The sequence below is a fragment of the Zonotrichia leucophrys genome, chromosome 1 (genome assembly GCF_028769735.1).
Source record: "Zonotrichia leucophrys gambelii isolate GWCS_2022_RI chromosome 1, RI_Zleu_2.0, whole genome shotgun sequence".
Taxonomy (NCBI): Eukaryota; Metazoa; Chordata; class Aves; order Passeriformes; family Passerellidae; genus Zonotrichia; species Zonotrichia leucophrys.
In genome coordinates, this window is record NC_088169.1 from 102,282,291 (window position 1) to 102,300,824 (window position 18,534).

An 18,534-nucleotide genomic window follows, 5' to 3' on the forward strand; every position below is an offset into this window, starting at 1 on the left:
AATCAAAGAGTATGTATAAATAACAGTAATTCCAATATTAAACTGCAAATTTAGTGTGCAGTTTTCCAGACATGCATTCATTTAACTAAAAAAGAAATATAAAACTTTATAAATTTTGAAGTCACCACATTGGGGAAAAATGGAGGAGGAGCACAACAGACAGTGCAAGTAGCAGCTAGGCTACATTTTACCACATAGAGTTTATTTTCTTTCCTTTCTACAAATAGAATGAAGTTCAAAGCTTGAATAAATGCTATGCAGTGGTTTGAGAGGACAGATTGTTAAATGATGGGGAAATATATCCATTTTATTTGCTGCAGGATGAAAAAACTGCAGCATCATGTTGACATGGTGCCTGTTTGAGCTGACCAACCGGTGCAGGCAGATGTTACCACAGATTTTTGTACCTATGGCTCCCTTCACACAAACCCTACAAACCTCTCATTTGGAGCTACAAAGTCCTGTCTCACCAAACTGTAATTCAAATGAATGGTCAGTGTTCAGTGCATTAGCATGTACAATAATGGAGGCAGTACCTGTTCTGTTCCCAGGGGAACTCCTATCTTCCCCTGAGATCCTTGGAGCTCTCTGTACTTTGGCTGCTTTTGCACTGCTGTTTATCACTTTGATGGTGGTGGGGGTAGCAGGCTGTACTGATGCTGGTATAATTTGCACAGCTGTAGGGCAGAGAGCGTTGCAGAACATCAACTATAAATTGTTTGCACAGAAATAGGCATATTTTATTTATTACCTGTATTATCATAACATCTAGAAGGTAGTTTTTTCCTTTGCTAAAAAGGCACACTGCTTTAAGTCACAATGCTAATATAATTTAAAGACCTTTTTACCTCTTTTATGAAAATTGCAGTTTTAGACTCATTGCAGAAGTGTCAAATTACAGATAAAACACCAGTTTTAGTTTATTATCATGTGTATTACATGCTTCCACAAAAAAGAAAACAAACTCTCTCAAGCCCTTGTTTTGTCTTCATGCTGTTCCCACCTTACCTGCCCTAATGCCCTTTTCTCTACAGTCACTGCACAAGCTCCATACCTGATATTCAAACCACTGCAAACACCTTCTATTGCAGTGGTGTAGGGGGACACAGATGCCCCACTCAAGCTGGCTTTAACTAGACACAACCACAGGATGTAATAAACAGTATGTCTATTTAACATGTAAGATGCTTATAAATCATCTGAAAATTGATTCATTTCAATAATTTATGACACTGCTTAGCTGAAAGAATGAGTTTCAAACAACTGGAAAGTTACTTTAATGTATTATTTCTAATACTGGTTTCTAAGCAAGTCATCTCTTCCACAGAACCCTTCAGTTTTTGGAAACACTTTTTTATTTGAAATTAATATTTAAATAGATCCACTCATTAATGCAATATATAATCTAAAGCCCTGAAACAACTAAAAACCTCAAATATGTATCCTAGACAGCTTATTTCAAGAAAGTGAAGAATCTACCATCCAAAATGAGAGTTATAAACTTCCATAGTTCAGGTCAAACACTACCTTTCAGCCAGTAACAAAATATAGAGAAATTCAATGTTATATTTTGAAGTTTAAAATATGTCCTCCTCCCTTTCCCAAGGAAAATCTCTCCTGAAGTTTTTTCTAAATGTTGTACTATCAAACTTCTGAACAACAGTACAGTGCTAAACCTGCACACAGTGAATTTTGTGAATTAATGCTGACAGAACTACTTACGCTGATCAATTGTAACAGTTGCTATTTCTCCAGAGTGTTCTTGGCTAGCCAACACATCTACAGATTGGAGAAAAAAACAACAGGCTTAGACTTAACCTGCAAATAGTAAGTCACCTGAAGATCAAAAACTTTCTTATTTCATAGAGGAAAGAAATAAAAATTTGGTATGAGTTTGCAAGGGACATGTACAGTTCATGGTCTTACAAGTGGATACATTTAACATCTGTCACTCATATTTAGAAGGGTCTACATGGCAAATTTCCACTAGCTCCATCCCCAAAAACCTTCTGCTATATTATGCAAATGAAAACAGAATTAGTTATTAGTCTGGCAAGTTACCTTCAAGCATGGTACATCTGAAATGCACATATATTTATGTTACTATATTATGCACATACAGTGCATCACTTAGCAGCTGTGTTGTGTACCATCTAAGGATTTCACTTCCTGTCCTTAAAAATCTCCACTTCAATACGTCACAGAAATGTACATTTAATAACTCTAAATCAATACTTAATTATAGAACTAACAAATTCAGTGGATGCACGAACTATGAAGCTTTATAAAAAACAAAGGTGGAATAATCATTCACTGCCAGTTATGAGGTTTGATAAAAGACAGGCAGTGTTTAGTATGCAGCCAATGTTTCATGGCAGCAGACATTCTAATACCTTCTCTTATCTTGTACTGATACCCTCATTTTTACCATCAACATCGAGTAAAGGAAAAATGGTTTCATACTTCAAGAAAAAAGTCTTAAAAAAAAAAAACAAACTGCCATACACTTTCGAAGAAGTTCCAGGTGGCTCCAGAGGATTTCTCCCCGTGGCACACGCTGGAAGAAATCTTCTTGGCTGAGGTTGCAGAGGTCGCGGCCAGGAATGCTGAGTGCGTTGAGGTCGATGTCAGTCATGCTGAACTCCTTCATCACCCACACCACCCAGTGGAGCACCTGGTCTGTCGACCACTGAACTGGGTCTGGAAAAGATGGATGAAACTGCAAATCACCTCATCATGCACTGCAAGGTTATTACATAATAACTTCCATAAGAGTAAAAGCACAATATCAAGAAGCAGAGTTACTGAGACCAAATCTACCTGGAAAGTTGGTGACTGCACTTAAAATGGTGATGGAATGGTGTGGTGACAGAAAGGGTGAAAGAACGATTTTCTTCAGAGAAAGTTTTTACATCAGATCTATGCCTGACATAAACACACAAAAAAAGAATTTTCTTAATTTTCTTCTTCCACAGGTCTTTAGGTTCAAGAAAAGAGTACCTTCTCTCACAGAAGGATACTCTCCTTCAAAAATATTGATCAGTTTGTGATTATGACAAAATACTACATTCTAAACTCCTCCACATCATCTCAGTTTCTGCCGACAAAAACCACCACTGGCTATGTCTGGGATGGATTCATTTTCTTCCCAGAAGCCCCTACTGTTTTGTACTTTAGGCTGGTGACCAAACCACTATTAATAACACTGAGATGTTTTGTCCACTGCTGAGCAGCGTCTGCAGAGGCTATAAAGATGTGGCTCAGCCCAACAGAGAGAACATAAAGCACAAAACTAGCAAGAGAATTTTAAAGAGAACAATGGGCTTGAGTTGGCTCTACTCACGTTCTCCTTCCTGGCCATTAGGAACACCTAACCTTGTGATGGTGACTGTATTATAGACACCTGTACAGGGAATCCTGTTGGGATAGGGATTGTGCAATGTTCTGAAACTGCTGTATTCATTCCAGTATATCTTACCTCTGTGCTGGGTTTTAATGTACCTTGTATCACTCTACTAAACCAGAAATCCCATGTAATATCAATGATTTTCAAGTAAATCTGATATTCAATATTATTCTAGATATTCCTGCAGACATGGAGTATCTAGAAGAACAGACTATCTTGTCAGACTGTTGGACTCCAATACAAGGAGTTTCTCATTCAGCCACCCCAGGGAGCAGACAGGGGGTGCACATGAAACTGAGGAGGGGCAGCTGACCTCAACTGACCAAAGGCACATTCCACACTACAGGGAATACTGAGCAATGAAACTGAGGAAGGACCAGGTTTTATTCAGGTATCCCTTGCATAGAGCCTGTCTGAGCATTGGCCTACTGGAGGTGAGTGATTGCTTCTGCAGGACCTTTTCAGCCAGACCATAAAGTTTTGGGATGTTAACATTGGATACAACATATTAAAGTATGTCAACAGGTAAGGACAAGAAACTAAAGTAGAGACATCTAAAGACACAACTAAAGTAGTGACAATCTTGTCACTTTTCACTGGAGCAGAGTGATTATGTATTTTTAAATTCTGATATCCCAAGCAGATGTCACCTTGACAATTTTTTATTGTAAGATTTAAAAGAAATAAAATTAGGCATTAAGAAAAATTAAGAAAATTAGGATTTAGAGAAAGCAAAGTATCCTAAGTCTATAAACATTTATCTAGGAGCTACAAATTTAATTTTAGTTAACAAAGAACAGCTACATTATATAATTTTTCACTAATGCTACCTAAAACAATGGAATGTTATCCTGTGGCAAAAGACACACCACAAAAAGGTTGATCTACCAAACATCAGCAACAGTGAGCTTCCATCAATAAGCTGCTAATTTGTTCTCATTAAGAGAACAAAATCTGCAAGGAGACAGAAATCATTACTTTCTCTAACCACTTCTGTGGTTTCCAAGCTTTCTGCTGCTCCATTTTCTGCATTTATTTCTCATAACAATTAATGTTTTCCTTCCTTCTAGGTAGAAAATATTTGGATTCCAATAGCAGAAATACTTGTAACAGAAAACTATTTATGATCTCTAATAAAATTCACCCACAACATAACTTAAACATAAACCAATATTTTTAAGACCTGCTAAATGCTAGTTTTCCATTTGCAGCAAACCAGAGAAGCCTATGAGGATGAAGAGACTGAACCACTACTTTTCTGGATGATTATTTATTGACTAGCCTTGACTCTTAAAATCAATGCATCCTGTCTTCTGAGAAGATTCAAGAAATAATTTTGGATTATAATGTAGAACCTAGGAGCACCTTATTTCAGCCCAGATCCCTGTAATGTCTACTCAGAAAACATTTAAAATGTTATTCTTTTTAGGGGTGTAATTTAGCATATTTTTTGATATCAAGAGAACACTATTTTTCATAATCTACAGATCTCTGTCATAATGAACTAATATGATTTTCCTGAAAAGTCTGCACTCCTATGCCCAAAAATCATTGACCTTTTGAAGCCAGAGTTGCGGGTTATAGGTTTTTCTTAAAGCATCAACATTATTAAAGTTTATGAAAAATATTATTCAACATAACATTGGTTTAAGTAATTTTATTCTAATATTAATGTGACAGCATGATGAAAAGTATTAGTCTGCTTCTGATAATCCCTCACTTTTTTTTTTTTTAAACATTACACATCAAATCCCTGATTATCAACAGACATAACATGAGGAAAACTACCAATGAGAAAACTTACCAATGAGAAAACTAAAAAGCCATGAAAAAGCCTTTGCTTTAGTTATCAAAAATATGCTCAAAATATTGGCAAGCTGCATGTCCTGCGAAGACCTGTGACTTGACTGGAATTCTTAAATCCTTCCAAACTTCCCTCTAGCCAAATATGCTCCAGTTTTTTACAGGTCTGCTCATACAGATCAGCTTCCTGAATATGTCTTGACAGTACATTTCTGCCAGTCATAAGAAGCAATTCAGCTGGATAATCTCCCAAACAGGATGCAGGTCTACATCCCACAGTTCCAGTTCAATCTTAAACAGACATTCAGAGATGTTTTTTAAGCTAACATTAAAAGAGCAACCTACTAAGTAACAACATTAACTCAAAAAAAGATGATCATCCAGAAAAATATTTCTTTTCAGTTCTGAATAATTTTCTTCCAGTATGAAGTCCAGCACAGTTTCTCATATAAAATCTAATTTAACAGAATATTCAGCATCCTCCAGTCCATGAACAATTTGTTTCAGCAACTTTACAGACAATGCCCCAATACTGAGTCTATTAAATTCCACACACACCTGAAGAGCTTTATCACTAACACACACATTTTTAAGGAGGGCAGGAAGAAAAGTGCTTTCTAAAAACTGCACTGACAAGGTAGTTATGGCACAAAAGCACTCATTTAATGAAACTATTACGAGCATTCATTCTACTTGTTGGATTTTAGATTAGGTATTAGGAAAAACTTCTTCCCTGTGAGAGGGGTGAGGCCCTGGCACAGTGCCCAGAGAAGCTGTGGCTGCCCCATTCCTGGATGTGTTTGAGGCTGAGCTAGATGGTGCTTGGAGCAATCTCATCTAGTGGAAGTTGTCCCTGCCAATGGCAGGAGATTGGAACCAGATGGTATTTAAGGTCCCTTCCAAACCAAACCATTCCATGATTCTACAATTCCCTTATGCAGATTACTTGCATTGAACTAACCCATACCACAGTTTTCCTCCTCTGAGGCCCTTGAGCACCAACCCTACCCAGCACAGAAGGGACCAGCCCCCAGCTGGATGCACCCACAGCTGTGCACTGTTACCGTAAGGAATTCCGAGGCGCTCCTGCTCCTTCCTGTAGCCTTCCAGTGCTGCCGCCCACCGCGTCACCTGCTCCGACGTCTCATCTGAAATTGTCGCAATATGTTTGGTGCCATCCAAGGTTATCACTTGAGCTTCCTCAACAAGGTGAGCTTCAGCCTCTGCATGATGAGCATCTGGATCAATCACAACCTCCACGGTCTCCACAGGCTTCACAATTTCCAGGATGTTCAGCTTGGGCTCTATCCCTAAGCATGGAAACATCACAAAACTTAAGAGACAGTAATGCAAATATGACAAAAACAAAACCATTGTTTTAAAGCTTTCTGATTAGAAGGGATAGCAAACTCAAGAAAGAAGAAGGACATAGGAGTGTCATCAAATGTCTGTGAGTGTCCTAAATTAAAATGACATCCTCTATTACAGAGCATACACTTTAGTAAGGTGAATAACAAAGCTGTTCCTCCTTCTTCCTCCAGTATTTCAGCTTCCTGTTCTATATAAGTGATCTATTTCACAGATCTTGAACAGAATGGTCAGCATGTGAGCATAAAGTACAGTATTTTGGTCTGTAAGAAATATACCATATAAAAAACCCCTAAACAAATAGAAAAAGCAAACTCCAAAAAGACCCATAACAAGTATCCAGCTGTACTCCAACCATAAGGCATTTCTTTCAGCATTTACAATACTTCCCTGATATCTCTGGGGTCTACACAAGGCAGCTAACATTTTCCTTCAGTACTCTGAAGCAGGCAGTGTGTTAAACAGCAAGTTAAAAGAAACATAGAAAATTCTCCTCATCTTAGGCTTTATCAGCTATTAATGTTTTGGCTTTTTGTCTGTCATTTCAGCTATTAGATCATGGAGCTAACAAGATAGATCTGCATCTATTCTGCAGCAAGAAAGGACACATTCACTAATGCTTTGTATCACAGCCTTCTCTGTTGTCTTCTGAGGTGTTTTGTCCAGCAGGTGCCTCACCAATTTTCATACAATGTACAGAAGATTTTTCAAAATTATTTCAATTTTTCATCATAATGCCAACAACCACACTTATTTTAAGAGATTTTTATCAAACATATTTTCACATAAAAAAAGAATCCTTACAATTCTATTTTATCAGGAGTTGGAAAACCTTGACTATGATTAGGCTGATGAAAATTGGATTCACAGAACTATGGCCAGAGTAACTTCAGTATCTTGTACCAAAAAGATATTACTTTGTGTCCTTCCTGTCTAACCTATATTAAAGCACAGCATGAGATGGTTCTGCAGGTAACACCCTTAAATGCTAAATCCACAATCCAGTCATAGTTTGTAAGGGAAAACAAATGGAGTATGTAAGAAAACAAGTCTTTTTCAGACAAGTATTCCTCTATATTTTAATAGGCATTCAGCTTGAAAAAAATGTAAAGAAACAAAACCTAAAATTTCAGTCAGTTTACCACCTCTACAACTGAAGAAAAAATTTTTTTCTTCAGTTCATTTAGGGAGAGAAGTTTCTCTTATTAAGGTTATGGAGACTTCTCCAGGAGGGGAAAAAACCCAGTTCTCTCGTGGTTCTCAATGTGTCACGAATAGCGGCCACCTGGGGAAATCTGCAATCATGAAGTCCTCCCATTTCCCACAAGCTTTTCCCACAGCGGTGTTTATGGGCTATGTCAAGTTATGGGATATTGTTTTAAAGATGAGCTGTTCAAAGACAAAGTTCTCATTATCTATCTCTAAAATTATCTTCATCTCTGGGAACAAAGGTCTTCTTCTTCTCCTGGGGGTCCAGAACCACTTCTCTCTCCTTTTCTGTTCAAACTTCTCAAAGGATCACAGCTACTTTAACATCTGCTTACTTGAGCATGGAAGCCTTTGCTTGATATCAAATTGCACCCTTCATCTCCCCATGGCTTTCATGTGTTACAGGGAAACAGAGTCTTTCCTCCACAGCTTTACAAAAGTATTTCAGCTCCAAGATCAAGGCATCTCCTTATCCCTCCCATCTGGGACTTGACTACTTCTTCACTGACATTGGTATCTTCATGCTGCTCCTTTACATGCTTGCATCTTGTTCCTTTCTCTCTCTCAAGGGAGGACTGAAGCACTGAAAGAATTAACATCTCACCCAGGGCCTGCAGGTGGTCACCCGGTGCCAGAGGTGGGAACTCTGGCTGGGGCTGTGTCAGGATCAGCCTCATGGCTGGTCTTTGGGTTTCTCTGCATTCAACTCCAGCTGCAGGGCCACTCTGCACAGGCTGCAGGGCTGGCCCTGCTCTCAGCTGCTTGATCTCGTGTGGTGGCCGTGCTGGGGGAAGGGGACCTGGTGGCAAGATCTCCATAGCCATGGCCGGGCCTGCTCCAGCCAGGGCTGCACAGCCTTCCCTGCCTTCCTGCCTGGCAGCTGCTGGGGCCTGGCCTGGGCAGGACAGGGCTTGGTGCCTCCTGGATCCCTGGAGAGGGCCTGGCCCCATGGCAGAGCCCACCTGGCCCATGGCACTCCCTCCCCTGCCTGGCAGCCAATGGCAGGGGGCCTCATCATGGGGAAGGGTCCCAGCCCTGGCCTGGCTGAGACAGGGGGCCAGGGTGTGTTACCTCTTTGCAAACCAGAAGAAAAAGAGGAAGTTCCCACACTTCTTTCATCTTTAACATATGTTTTTCACAGAGGCACGTCCAGCTTTCCAGTGGCTGGAAGCTTTGCATCACTTCTCTAAATGTCTCCCATGCAAAACCATCACAAATGTGAAAGATGATAATAAAGATATTCATCACTCACATCCTTTTGAAAACGGAAGTCTGAGCACTGAATAGTAGAAGTTACTGGGCATGAATTAAGAGCAGTTATTCTAGTTCCCTGAAAGATATTTCCATTCTATTTTATAAGTAGAAAGGTAGTACACTTCCCATTACATATGGGGAACTGAGGACTCAACCTAGCACTAATCACCTGACACTCAGCATTAAATGCAAATTGTCTTACTGAAGACTGTTAATACAAAGCAAAGTTTTCTTCTGTTTAATCTACAATGAAGCCAAACGGAAACAAAAAGTGCACTCCAAATTTTGCTCATCTGCTTTGCTGATGTAACTCAAATCAGATAACTAAACAACTCCTGTATGAACTTGTCTCTGTTTAAAAATACAGAAATAAACACTTGTAGCTGTTCACACAGCCCAATATGTCCATCGTCTATAAAGAGTGGTGGCTGTCTGGCTGTCCTTCCACTCAAGACATATGGAGGGGGCAAAGCAGAAAACTAGGACAAAAAATAAAACTAGGACAAAAAGTAAAACAATGAAGCTGCTAGTTCCTGAGAATCTGACAAAGGGAAATCCTGTCATACCAAAACATACAAATAAAAACTGTGTCTTTACAAATCCATACCCAACTGGTTAACGTTCCTCTTACACAATGGTTTATTCTGACTTCTCATCCAAAGAAAACAGACAATAGACAGTGATCACAGACCCTGATAAGGATTTTCAGTTAGCTACATTTACTTTCACAATATAACTGTTCCTAAAGCACAAATGATCACTCACCTCACAGGGGTGAAACTGCCACCTACCCACAAAAGTCTTTTGCCTGTGTTGATATTAGTCTGATATGAGTAACTACTCAACCTTGAGGAAAACCTCATACTGTAACTGATACTACTTGACTAAGAGTTGTTTGGGTTCTGGATTTGTGTTTAATTTTGTTACTTATGAAAACAATATAAAATTCCTTTAAAAAACATTTCAAATAGCATTAGTGAATGATATTTATTTTAATTTTACTACTTAGAACTACAGTACACAATGAAAAAGACATTCTGAAGCTCTGTGACCATTCATTGATTTTCTCAATTTTACAGCTAGGAATAAGAGATTAGGTTTGCTCACAAATATTCATGCAACATTAGTTTGTCTATACAACAGAGAAATGTAACTGCTTACCTTGCCTAGATATTACTTGTACACTGAGTTGCACTGTTCCATCTGTTTTCACTCCTTGATCAAAAAGGCTTCGATCTGGGTCCAGCTTGAGGAAAGCATTAAAAATTAAAAATTAAAAATACATATTAGTCTCATAGATACAATAAACTTACTCTCCTTTAAATTTTAGAAACATTGGTGGATGCCGGCAGCAAATTTTCTGAAGAAGCATGCAAATATTTTTAGTACTGTCTTAGACATAGTACATAACAGAAAAGAATTTACTGTATTTGAAACTTGCCACTCTGTTTAAGTTATTTTTGCCTACAGGAATATTTTTTGACCTAAAATAAGTAATGCAATAAGAGGAGGTACCTCCACTACCTGAAAACTATCAACAGTTCCTTTTCTGCGTTTTTAACACTTACATGAAAAATTTTTATCTTTATAACAATATTCTCCTGTTGTTTCTGGAAAAGCCACAGATGTTTGATTGTAACTTCAAATAAAACACAAAACAGTTACACTGTCTAACATGTGCCAATGCCTGTAAAAACGGGGAGGGGGGATTTCTTGAGTAATGTTTTGCTACCTCTATACCTCAGCAATATAGAAACCTTCTCATTTAGATTAAAAACAAGATTAGAATTATGGAACTTCTGGCAGCAGCAAATGATGTGGGCTACCTCAAGAGAAAGTAGTATGGTCATCACCCTCATTCTTCTTTCACTTGTCAAGGCAGTTTCTTAACTTCAGACCAGGAATCCAAGAATATTTTGATTGTATTCACACTGAATTAGTGTGCATATATTAAATGGTCTGATGATAATGAACCTGACATGAAATTAAACTTTTAACTGCAGTTAATATTCCACATGAAGCATGAATTCCATAGACAATGGAAAAAAGGGAAAAAGCATGTAAAACACTTCTCCAGTACAAAGTTAAATCTTTCATAACCTTTCAATTTACCTGGATATCTTGCAGACAAATCTCATGTGCATCCAAGGAACACTGCAGTCTGGGTTCCAGCAACTTCTTAAGATTTCCAATGGGCTCACTGATGTCAATAGCCTGACTCACAAATTCTGCAGTGGTGTAGCTTTGCTCGACAATGCTTAAATGGCAAATTAATACAACAAATCATTACTTACATGTTAATAGAGCAGGTATAGGACAACTTAATAAAAGTTGGAAGTAAACTAGATAAAAAGTAATACTGACTCTGAAATCTTAATATCATGCAGTGTTGTATTGCACTGAGCAGTTTATTCAGTTATTATTTTGCACTGAGTGGTTTGTTTTGTATCACAGGGCTTGCTCCATATACCCTCCCATGTCCTGAGGTGTTTTTCCACAGGTTGGTTCCTCCCTTCACCCCTCTCATCAGCTGTATCCCATTGGCTGTGGTTCCTTTCCTCCCCCTGGGTTTAAAATCTCCCACCACGAGGAACTGATCTCTTTCCTCTCCCAGATGCCATTACCTCCACCACATTCCCTCTTTTCTCTCCCAGAGCTGTTCTACATTAAAGCTGTGGGACTTTGGTCCCAAGCACAAAGACTGCCTCTCATCTTTTGCTTCTGTCCTTGTTGGTGTTGCTGGGGTCCAGAGCTAGCCAAACTGATCCCCCATGAGGTGAAAACTGACAAAGCAGTATTAGTTTGAGTACTCTTAGTTTGAGTAGAGTCAGTCACTAAATTTGGTCTCATTAATTTTACAGTTGTGTAATTCCTCTTTTACCCTGGCACCACTAAAAGCTCAGGTAAATACCAAGATTCAGATCACATTTTTCAAGACAGTAAACCATGGTTAGCATATCACATGTTGTTAACTTGCATGTAGAGTAGACTAATTTCATTTGCTTTGCCTGGACTGTATTTAAAAGATATTCAAGTTAAATGCAAACACAGAAACACAGACAGGGAAAAATGCTCACACTCATACACGGCAACTTTCCACGTCTTTTCACTGGTCAGTACAAGAATAATAAGCTTAACACATAAAAGGGACAACCAGAAGGAAGTATGGCAACATGGAGCCTTGAAGGAACTATTTGTCACGTGACATGGTTGTCCCACACTACAACAATGACAGTATTGGCACAAGCATTGGGAAATGTCATTGTTATGGGACACATTTATAACAATGACCTTACACAGTCTCTTTATTTACACAGAAGGAAACCAGAATGTACACAGACATAGTTTATAAGTGGTAAAAATACACAAGGAACTTAGAACAGTAAGAAATTAGTAAGTGGCTTTGAATCAGTTCTCCAGAATGGTTCTTAAAGAGTAGTTAACCTAACCAGCCTCAGTTTTTCTACCTGTTGGAGACTGAAATGTTATGGTAGACGGCTTAAACATCTTTATGAAGGACTTTTGCCTATTATAGCTAAAGTGGGTAACAAGAACTGCACCACTGCACCCTGAATGGGCCTCCTGACTTGAGGCCCTCAACTGCAAGTTAACAGAGATATAATAAAGTGACCTAAGTCTGGGCTTGGGGAAAAGAATACATTCACAAGAGTGTGATAAATGATACTCACTTCTAAAATTTTAAAAGGTATATTAAAACCTTATCAAAAATACAACAGAAGACTGAATAGAGAAAATATTACAGAACCAGGAGCAAAGGATTTTTCCTACCATTGGCTCATCTACACAATGGATGTTTCGCCTTTTAACCCTTTAGCCCCTCCCAAAGTTCTGTCTATTGACTGCTTTTTCACTGTCCATCGACTCCTTTTTCATTGTCCAGTGGTGGAATTAACTTCTTTACATCTTGATTGGAAGTCAGGTGCCACTATAGTAACAAGCTGACCCTCCCAAATGCCATGACTACTCAGGTAACCCCGTGATAACAATGCAAGGGGGGGTAAACCATAACTATAAAACTTCTCTTAACATATATATAATATTTGCCTTTTGATTGTGAGAGCCAACCATTGCATTACTTATCTATTACAAAAAGATTAAGTCCAGCACCTTTGGGGTAGAAGCCCCAGCCCCAGGTTTTTCTGCTGCCAGGCTCCCACAGATCCCTGCACCAAGGCAGGGAAGGAGGAGAGGTTTGGGTGTGTGCCATGGCCTCTGGCCAGATGCAGTGATCACCCATCCTCCACCGGGCAGACTGGCCCAGCTGTGGGGCCTGCCACCTCTGGAAGGCCACATCTGTGTGAGGGACAACTGAGGGGGTGCCAGGGCTCATCAAGGGCCCCCCACCAAAGGGGTCCCCAGATCTGCACTGTGTGTGATCCTACGTGATGCAGCAGATCTGAAGTCGTGCAAGGGACAGTGACAGACTTGTCCCCCCACCAGGAGGTACCTGTGTGTTCCCACCTGCCTAAATGTATATTAATCCATGGGATTCTATGCTTTTCAGCAGGGACCCTCACCACCAAGGAGACCAGATGGAGGGAAGAAACAAGATATTGTTGGGACCCTTGGAAGGGTGATATGCTTCTGCTTAATCTGTCTCTGTCACTCTCCCTGACCCTGCCTCCCACCTCTATTGCTTTTTTCTTTCTTTTCTCTTTCTCTCTAGTATTAAATAAAATATATCAATTTTTTTGTTATCAACATCTAACCTAATTTGGTTTTAATTAAGTTTTGGGTTATATTTCATACCTTTCTGTGTTTGATCTGTTTTATTCTGAGAGAATTAGTTTTCTTTGCTCTTCTGTACTTAGACTGGAATGCAGCACTATCCTACACATTAACTGATGCTCTGAGCTTCCAAACACAGTAGTGGAAAATTAGAAAGGAAGCCCACAAAACTAAAAATCCAGGTTGAGGTAATTAAATCACAGGGTATCCAACTTCAGTATGTACAGTTTCAATGGCCCCAACAATAACATAGTAGATACCAAGCATCATTTCTGCCCTGTTAAAAACAAATCATCCTGTAAAATCCTGCATAACAGTAAAGCAAAGGACTGGAAATATAGAAAGGTCCATCTCAATTACAGAAGGATCCACTGAAGCTGAAAGGTTTGCAGCACACACACATAGACATACTACTACAGACATGAAAATAGGGAAAGTAAAGTACTAATAACATAGCAAGAGATAACCAAAACAGTTTGGGATTTAGATAATGAAGGCTGAGGAACATGACAGCACTATACTGATTTCCTATAGTGGCTACATCTCAACTTCCAGAAAACCACTGTTTCATTAGAAAAGAAGCAGAAAAACTAATTAGTCAGTTAACTGCTGCCTAAGGATCCCAAAAAGCAAAGACAGTACATACCTTTCTTCAGTGCATTCCTGTTTCTCAGTTCCATCAATCTCAATTTCTATCAGCTCCTCTGCCTCTCTCTTAGTCATGGCTGCAATGTCTTAAGAACAGAGCTATGAACAGAAAAGAATTTTTTGTGTAAGTCACAGACCAACAAGACTAGACAATATTTTGTGTCCTATCACACATTTTTTAAATCAAATGCCAAAATAGCCTTTTAAAGCCAAAAATAAATCCAAAACCTAATTAATCTTTCACAAAATATATTACTATACCTGTTCTCAAATAAATGTTCTAGAAGCAAACATGGGACTATTAAGACATTTGCACAGAGCCCAAAGCCCAGAGCCTCCATCTCTTGGAGGCACCCAAATTTATGGATTTTTTTTGTTGTTGCTACAAGCCACCTACAGCAAAGCACATCTGAAAAATCCAAACTACCTTCCTAGTGTGGCTGAAAGATGCTTATAAATTTGAGCAGCATTTTACATGAAATGCTGCAGGAGGCAGTTAGAGAGAAGATGTGCGATTTCTGCATAGGCAAATAAAGTCAACAACAAAGTGTTTGTTGACTATCCCATCTTTCCACCCATGCCTCCCATAGGTGAACAGCTGATGACATGAACCCAATGAATACATCTTGTGAAGTCCCAAACTAAAGCAGGATGTTAGCAATGAAATGAAAAGCTATTCTGTGACAACATTCTCACTAACACTGCAGATTTTCATGCCCTGTAGAACACTGGAACCTCTTGGGAACATAAGTGGGAAACAAAGAAACAGCACTTGGTCTGTAAAGACACAGTTAGTCTGGTATTACTGTTTGTCACTAACAAGCACATATACCACAACCATGAAATATATATGATAAAAACCAGGCCAAATTATATTAACAGCTTACAATAAATAACATCATGAATTCATAGCAAAAGAAGTAGGACTCAGAAGTACAGTGGCAGTAAAAAAAACCACTGGAGAAAAAGCAGAACATTACTACTATTTAAATAGCCAAAATAGAAGAGGTCACCAAGATTTCCATCCTGGAATCCTCCTTTCCCAGGTACTACTCTATCCCAAACCAACTGTTAGCAAGAGTATCTACTGAAGACAAGACAATAAGGATATGCATAATCTTTAAAACTTCTCAGAAGCAATAGTAGCCAACTGTGTTTTACAGCTGCTACGTAAATTGTCTAAAGAAATTCAAACTACTCATCATCTCCTTCAAAAACTATTCTGTAAGATTAGCTGTCAAGAAATCCAGTGCTCCATGTGGTTCATTCCGTAAGAAACTACCAAGGTTAGGAAGTAAAAAAACACCTATCAACATCTCACCACAAGAAGCAAACCCAGAACCTGTTCACAGATCTGCTCCATGAAAATCTCCAAAGGGCCAGTGTAGTGTCCACTGAATAGGGGCCCAGGAATCCAATTCCTGTGCCACTTAATCTTGTGTATTATTCTCATGATAAATGGGAAGGACTGAAACACAACTTCTGAAGAATGCAGACAGGCTTAAATATCTGAATACACTGATACCCACATGGTTACAGGTGATCTGTCAGACTGTTAAAAAAATATTTCAAACCCCAGATTAGAGCAATGTCTCTTGCTGAAAACTTCCAAAGAAGCAAACTGATATGATAAAAAAGGGGTAAATGTCTTTTCTGTTTTAGCAATCAGATTAAAAACAGAAAACAAAAGTCAATTGTCTTTTTTGTGATGAAGGGAGTTTACCAGGAAGGTCACAAAGGGGTTAGGCTGGGATTTCTGTTCTTTGACATATTCATATGTTATTTACTGAGAAAACAGTGCAAACTTACAGAAAGAACTCACCACCTTGATAGATTTCTGCCAGAAATTATTCAATACAGCTAAATGCAGAGTGATGAGAGTGAGAAAATATTACTGCCCACAGCAGCAGTACAGACTTAGTTAAGGCATTTAGAGGTCCCATGGATTGGACTCCCAACTGGCAGCTGGGACTAGTGACTGCTCACTCCCTCTTCAAAGGCAGCTCATGGTTGAATCTCTCAGGCTTTGCAATATTTCCAGATCCCTGGAGGGACAGGAAAGAGGAACCCAGGCACAAAAAGCAGGTGCACAAAGAGCAGGCACACAAAGAGGAAGAAAGATGGTTCTGCTGAGCACAGACACAAAGAAGGGAGATGGGTATAAAGAATAACAACATTATGTAAACACATAAAGTCACTAAAGTTCACAGAAGCCTAAAGGGGGAAATTATTCAGTCTTCCCTATACTAGCATAAAGAGATTTCTTACAATATGAACATTTCACATGAAGTCTAGCAGTTTGCTCCTACAGGATGATGCAGAGTTTGAAAGTGAATATAGGTTCAGATGGGACTGAACTGCCTGCCCCTTCCCTGAAGGCTGCTGAGAGACAAGAAGGCTCAAAGAGCCTGGCTTGCATGGAGGGTTCATGTGGCAGGAACACTTCAACAGCAGCACTTGTTCAAAGGAACATAAAACCTGTGGTTGATTGCTGGAAGGCTCAGCCTACTGATTTCTGCTTGTTTCTACTTTTTCCTTCAACCTAACAAGCCCTAAGACTTACCAGTTAGCCAAGAAGAAAGCTGACCTCTCCTAACATACAAGAAGGCATGTGTCAACAGAGCCTTTTCCCCATGTGACAGCCCAGTGCTACTCCAGTATCTTTTACAGTAAGGAGAGTAGTCCCCCATTCTGCTTAAGATCTATCTTTTTGCTAGAACACAAGGAGTTAAGCAAGGAATGAGCCCACTGGGAAATGGGCACAAACTCTAGGAGTAGAATTGTTTGCTACCCCACCAGGTAATTGTGAGATCATACACATAATCAGCTGATACTGAAGCCCAGTCCCTGGAGTTATTTGTGCCCCACAGAAGCTCTGCTGTGTGCAGCACATGGTTTCTATCCATCCATATTATCCAAATTATAGACACCAACACAAAGCAGGTAACAAAGCAGACAGCCTGTCCTTTACAGATCAGCTTTTACAATCATGAGCCAGTTCAGCTTTATGATGGAGACAGTGGAGCACTGAACAGGATGGGGGAAAATCACACCAGATTTGATGTGTTTAACTTCCCTATCAATAGCCTGAAGAAAATAAAGCCAAACTGGGAGCTGTGGCTGTGCATCATGTACCTGCCCAAACACTAGGAAGCAAACTATGCAAGATCATGGGATCAATTAGGTTGGAAAAGACCTTCAAAATCATCATGACTGAACACCATGAACATCACTGAACACCAACTAGACCATGGCACTAAGTGCCACATCCAGTCTTTCCTTTAGCATTTCCAGGGATGGTGATTCCACCACCTCCCTGGGCTGCCTGTTCCAATGTCTAATCACCCCTTCAGTGAAGAAATTCTTTTTGCTGTCCAACCTAAACCTCCCCTGGCACAGCCTACGACTCTTTATTCCTGGTCTGCAGAGGAGCAGAGCCCACCTGGCTGCAACCTCCTGTCTGGGAATTGTAAAGAGATACAGGGTCCTCCCTGGGCCTGCTTTTCCCCGAGGTGAGTGTGGGGGGACTCACTCCTCACCAGATTCGTGCTCCAGACCCTTTCCCAACTCCGCTGCCTTTCTCTCGACTCCCTCCAGCCCCCTTCATGTCTTTCTCTGAAAGAGTGGCTCAAAACTGGTCACATCACTCGAGAGGCTTCTCACCACGGCAAGGGGAGAGCCACAAGATGCCACACATGCTGTTACGTGTTGGGCCAAAGCTGGGTTTTTACAAGCGGGGATAAGTTTTCACACGCCGGGGAGGCCCCGCGATCCCCGCGGCGGGAGCCCTCGGTTCCCGATCCCAGGGCCTTTCCCCGCGGCCGCCAAGGCGCCACCTCCCCGTGGGCCCCGCTTCCCGCGGCGCCTCCGCGTCGTTGTTTGAACCCGAAACGGAAATGGGACCGCGGAGCCGCCGGGAGAGAAACGGAAACAAAACACGGGCCGGGCCGCGCTCACCCGCCGCCGCCACCGTCCGTCCGTCCCTCCGTCCGCTCGCCCGCCGCACCGACACGTCTCGCCGTCCGTCCGCGTCCGGGAACTCTCCCAGCTCCGGGTGCAGGACCGGCTCCGGGAGCGGGTCCGGGAGCGGGCTGCGC

General features: G+C 40.3%; 1 protein-coding gene across 3 annotated transcripts in view; it reads right to left on the minus strand.

The window, feature by feature from the left end:
* The window catches only part of GABPA (GA binding protein transcription factor subunit alpha), a 25,450-nt gene extending 6,916 nt beyond the window's left edge, over window positions 1–18,534 (minus strand). Inside the window, exons 1-8 of one of the 3 annotated variants that reach the window (XM_064726374.1) lie at window positions 18,395–18,534; window positions 14,436–14,536; window positions 11,153–11,297; window positions 10,202–10,286; window positions 6,274–6,519; window positions 2,506–2,700; window positions 1,723–1,779; window positions 537–677 (exon numbers count right to left, since the gene is read on the minus strand). In XM_064726374.1, coding sequence (XP_064582444.1) covers window positions 537–677; window positions 1,723–1,779; window positions 2,506–2,700; window positions 6,274–6,519; window positions 10,202–10,286; window positions 11,153–11,297; window positions 14,436–14,512 — 946 coding nt within the window. In that variant the 5' untranslated portion in view covers window positions 14,513–14,536; window positions 18,395–18,534. The other 2 variants (XM_064726390.1, XM_064726382.1) reach the window with 2 other exon arrangements.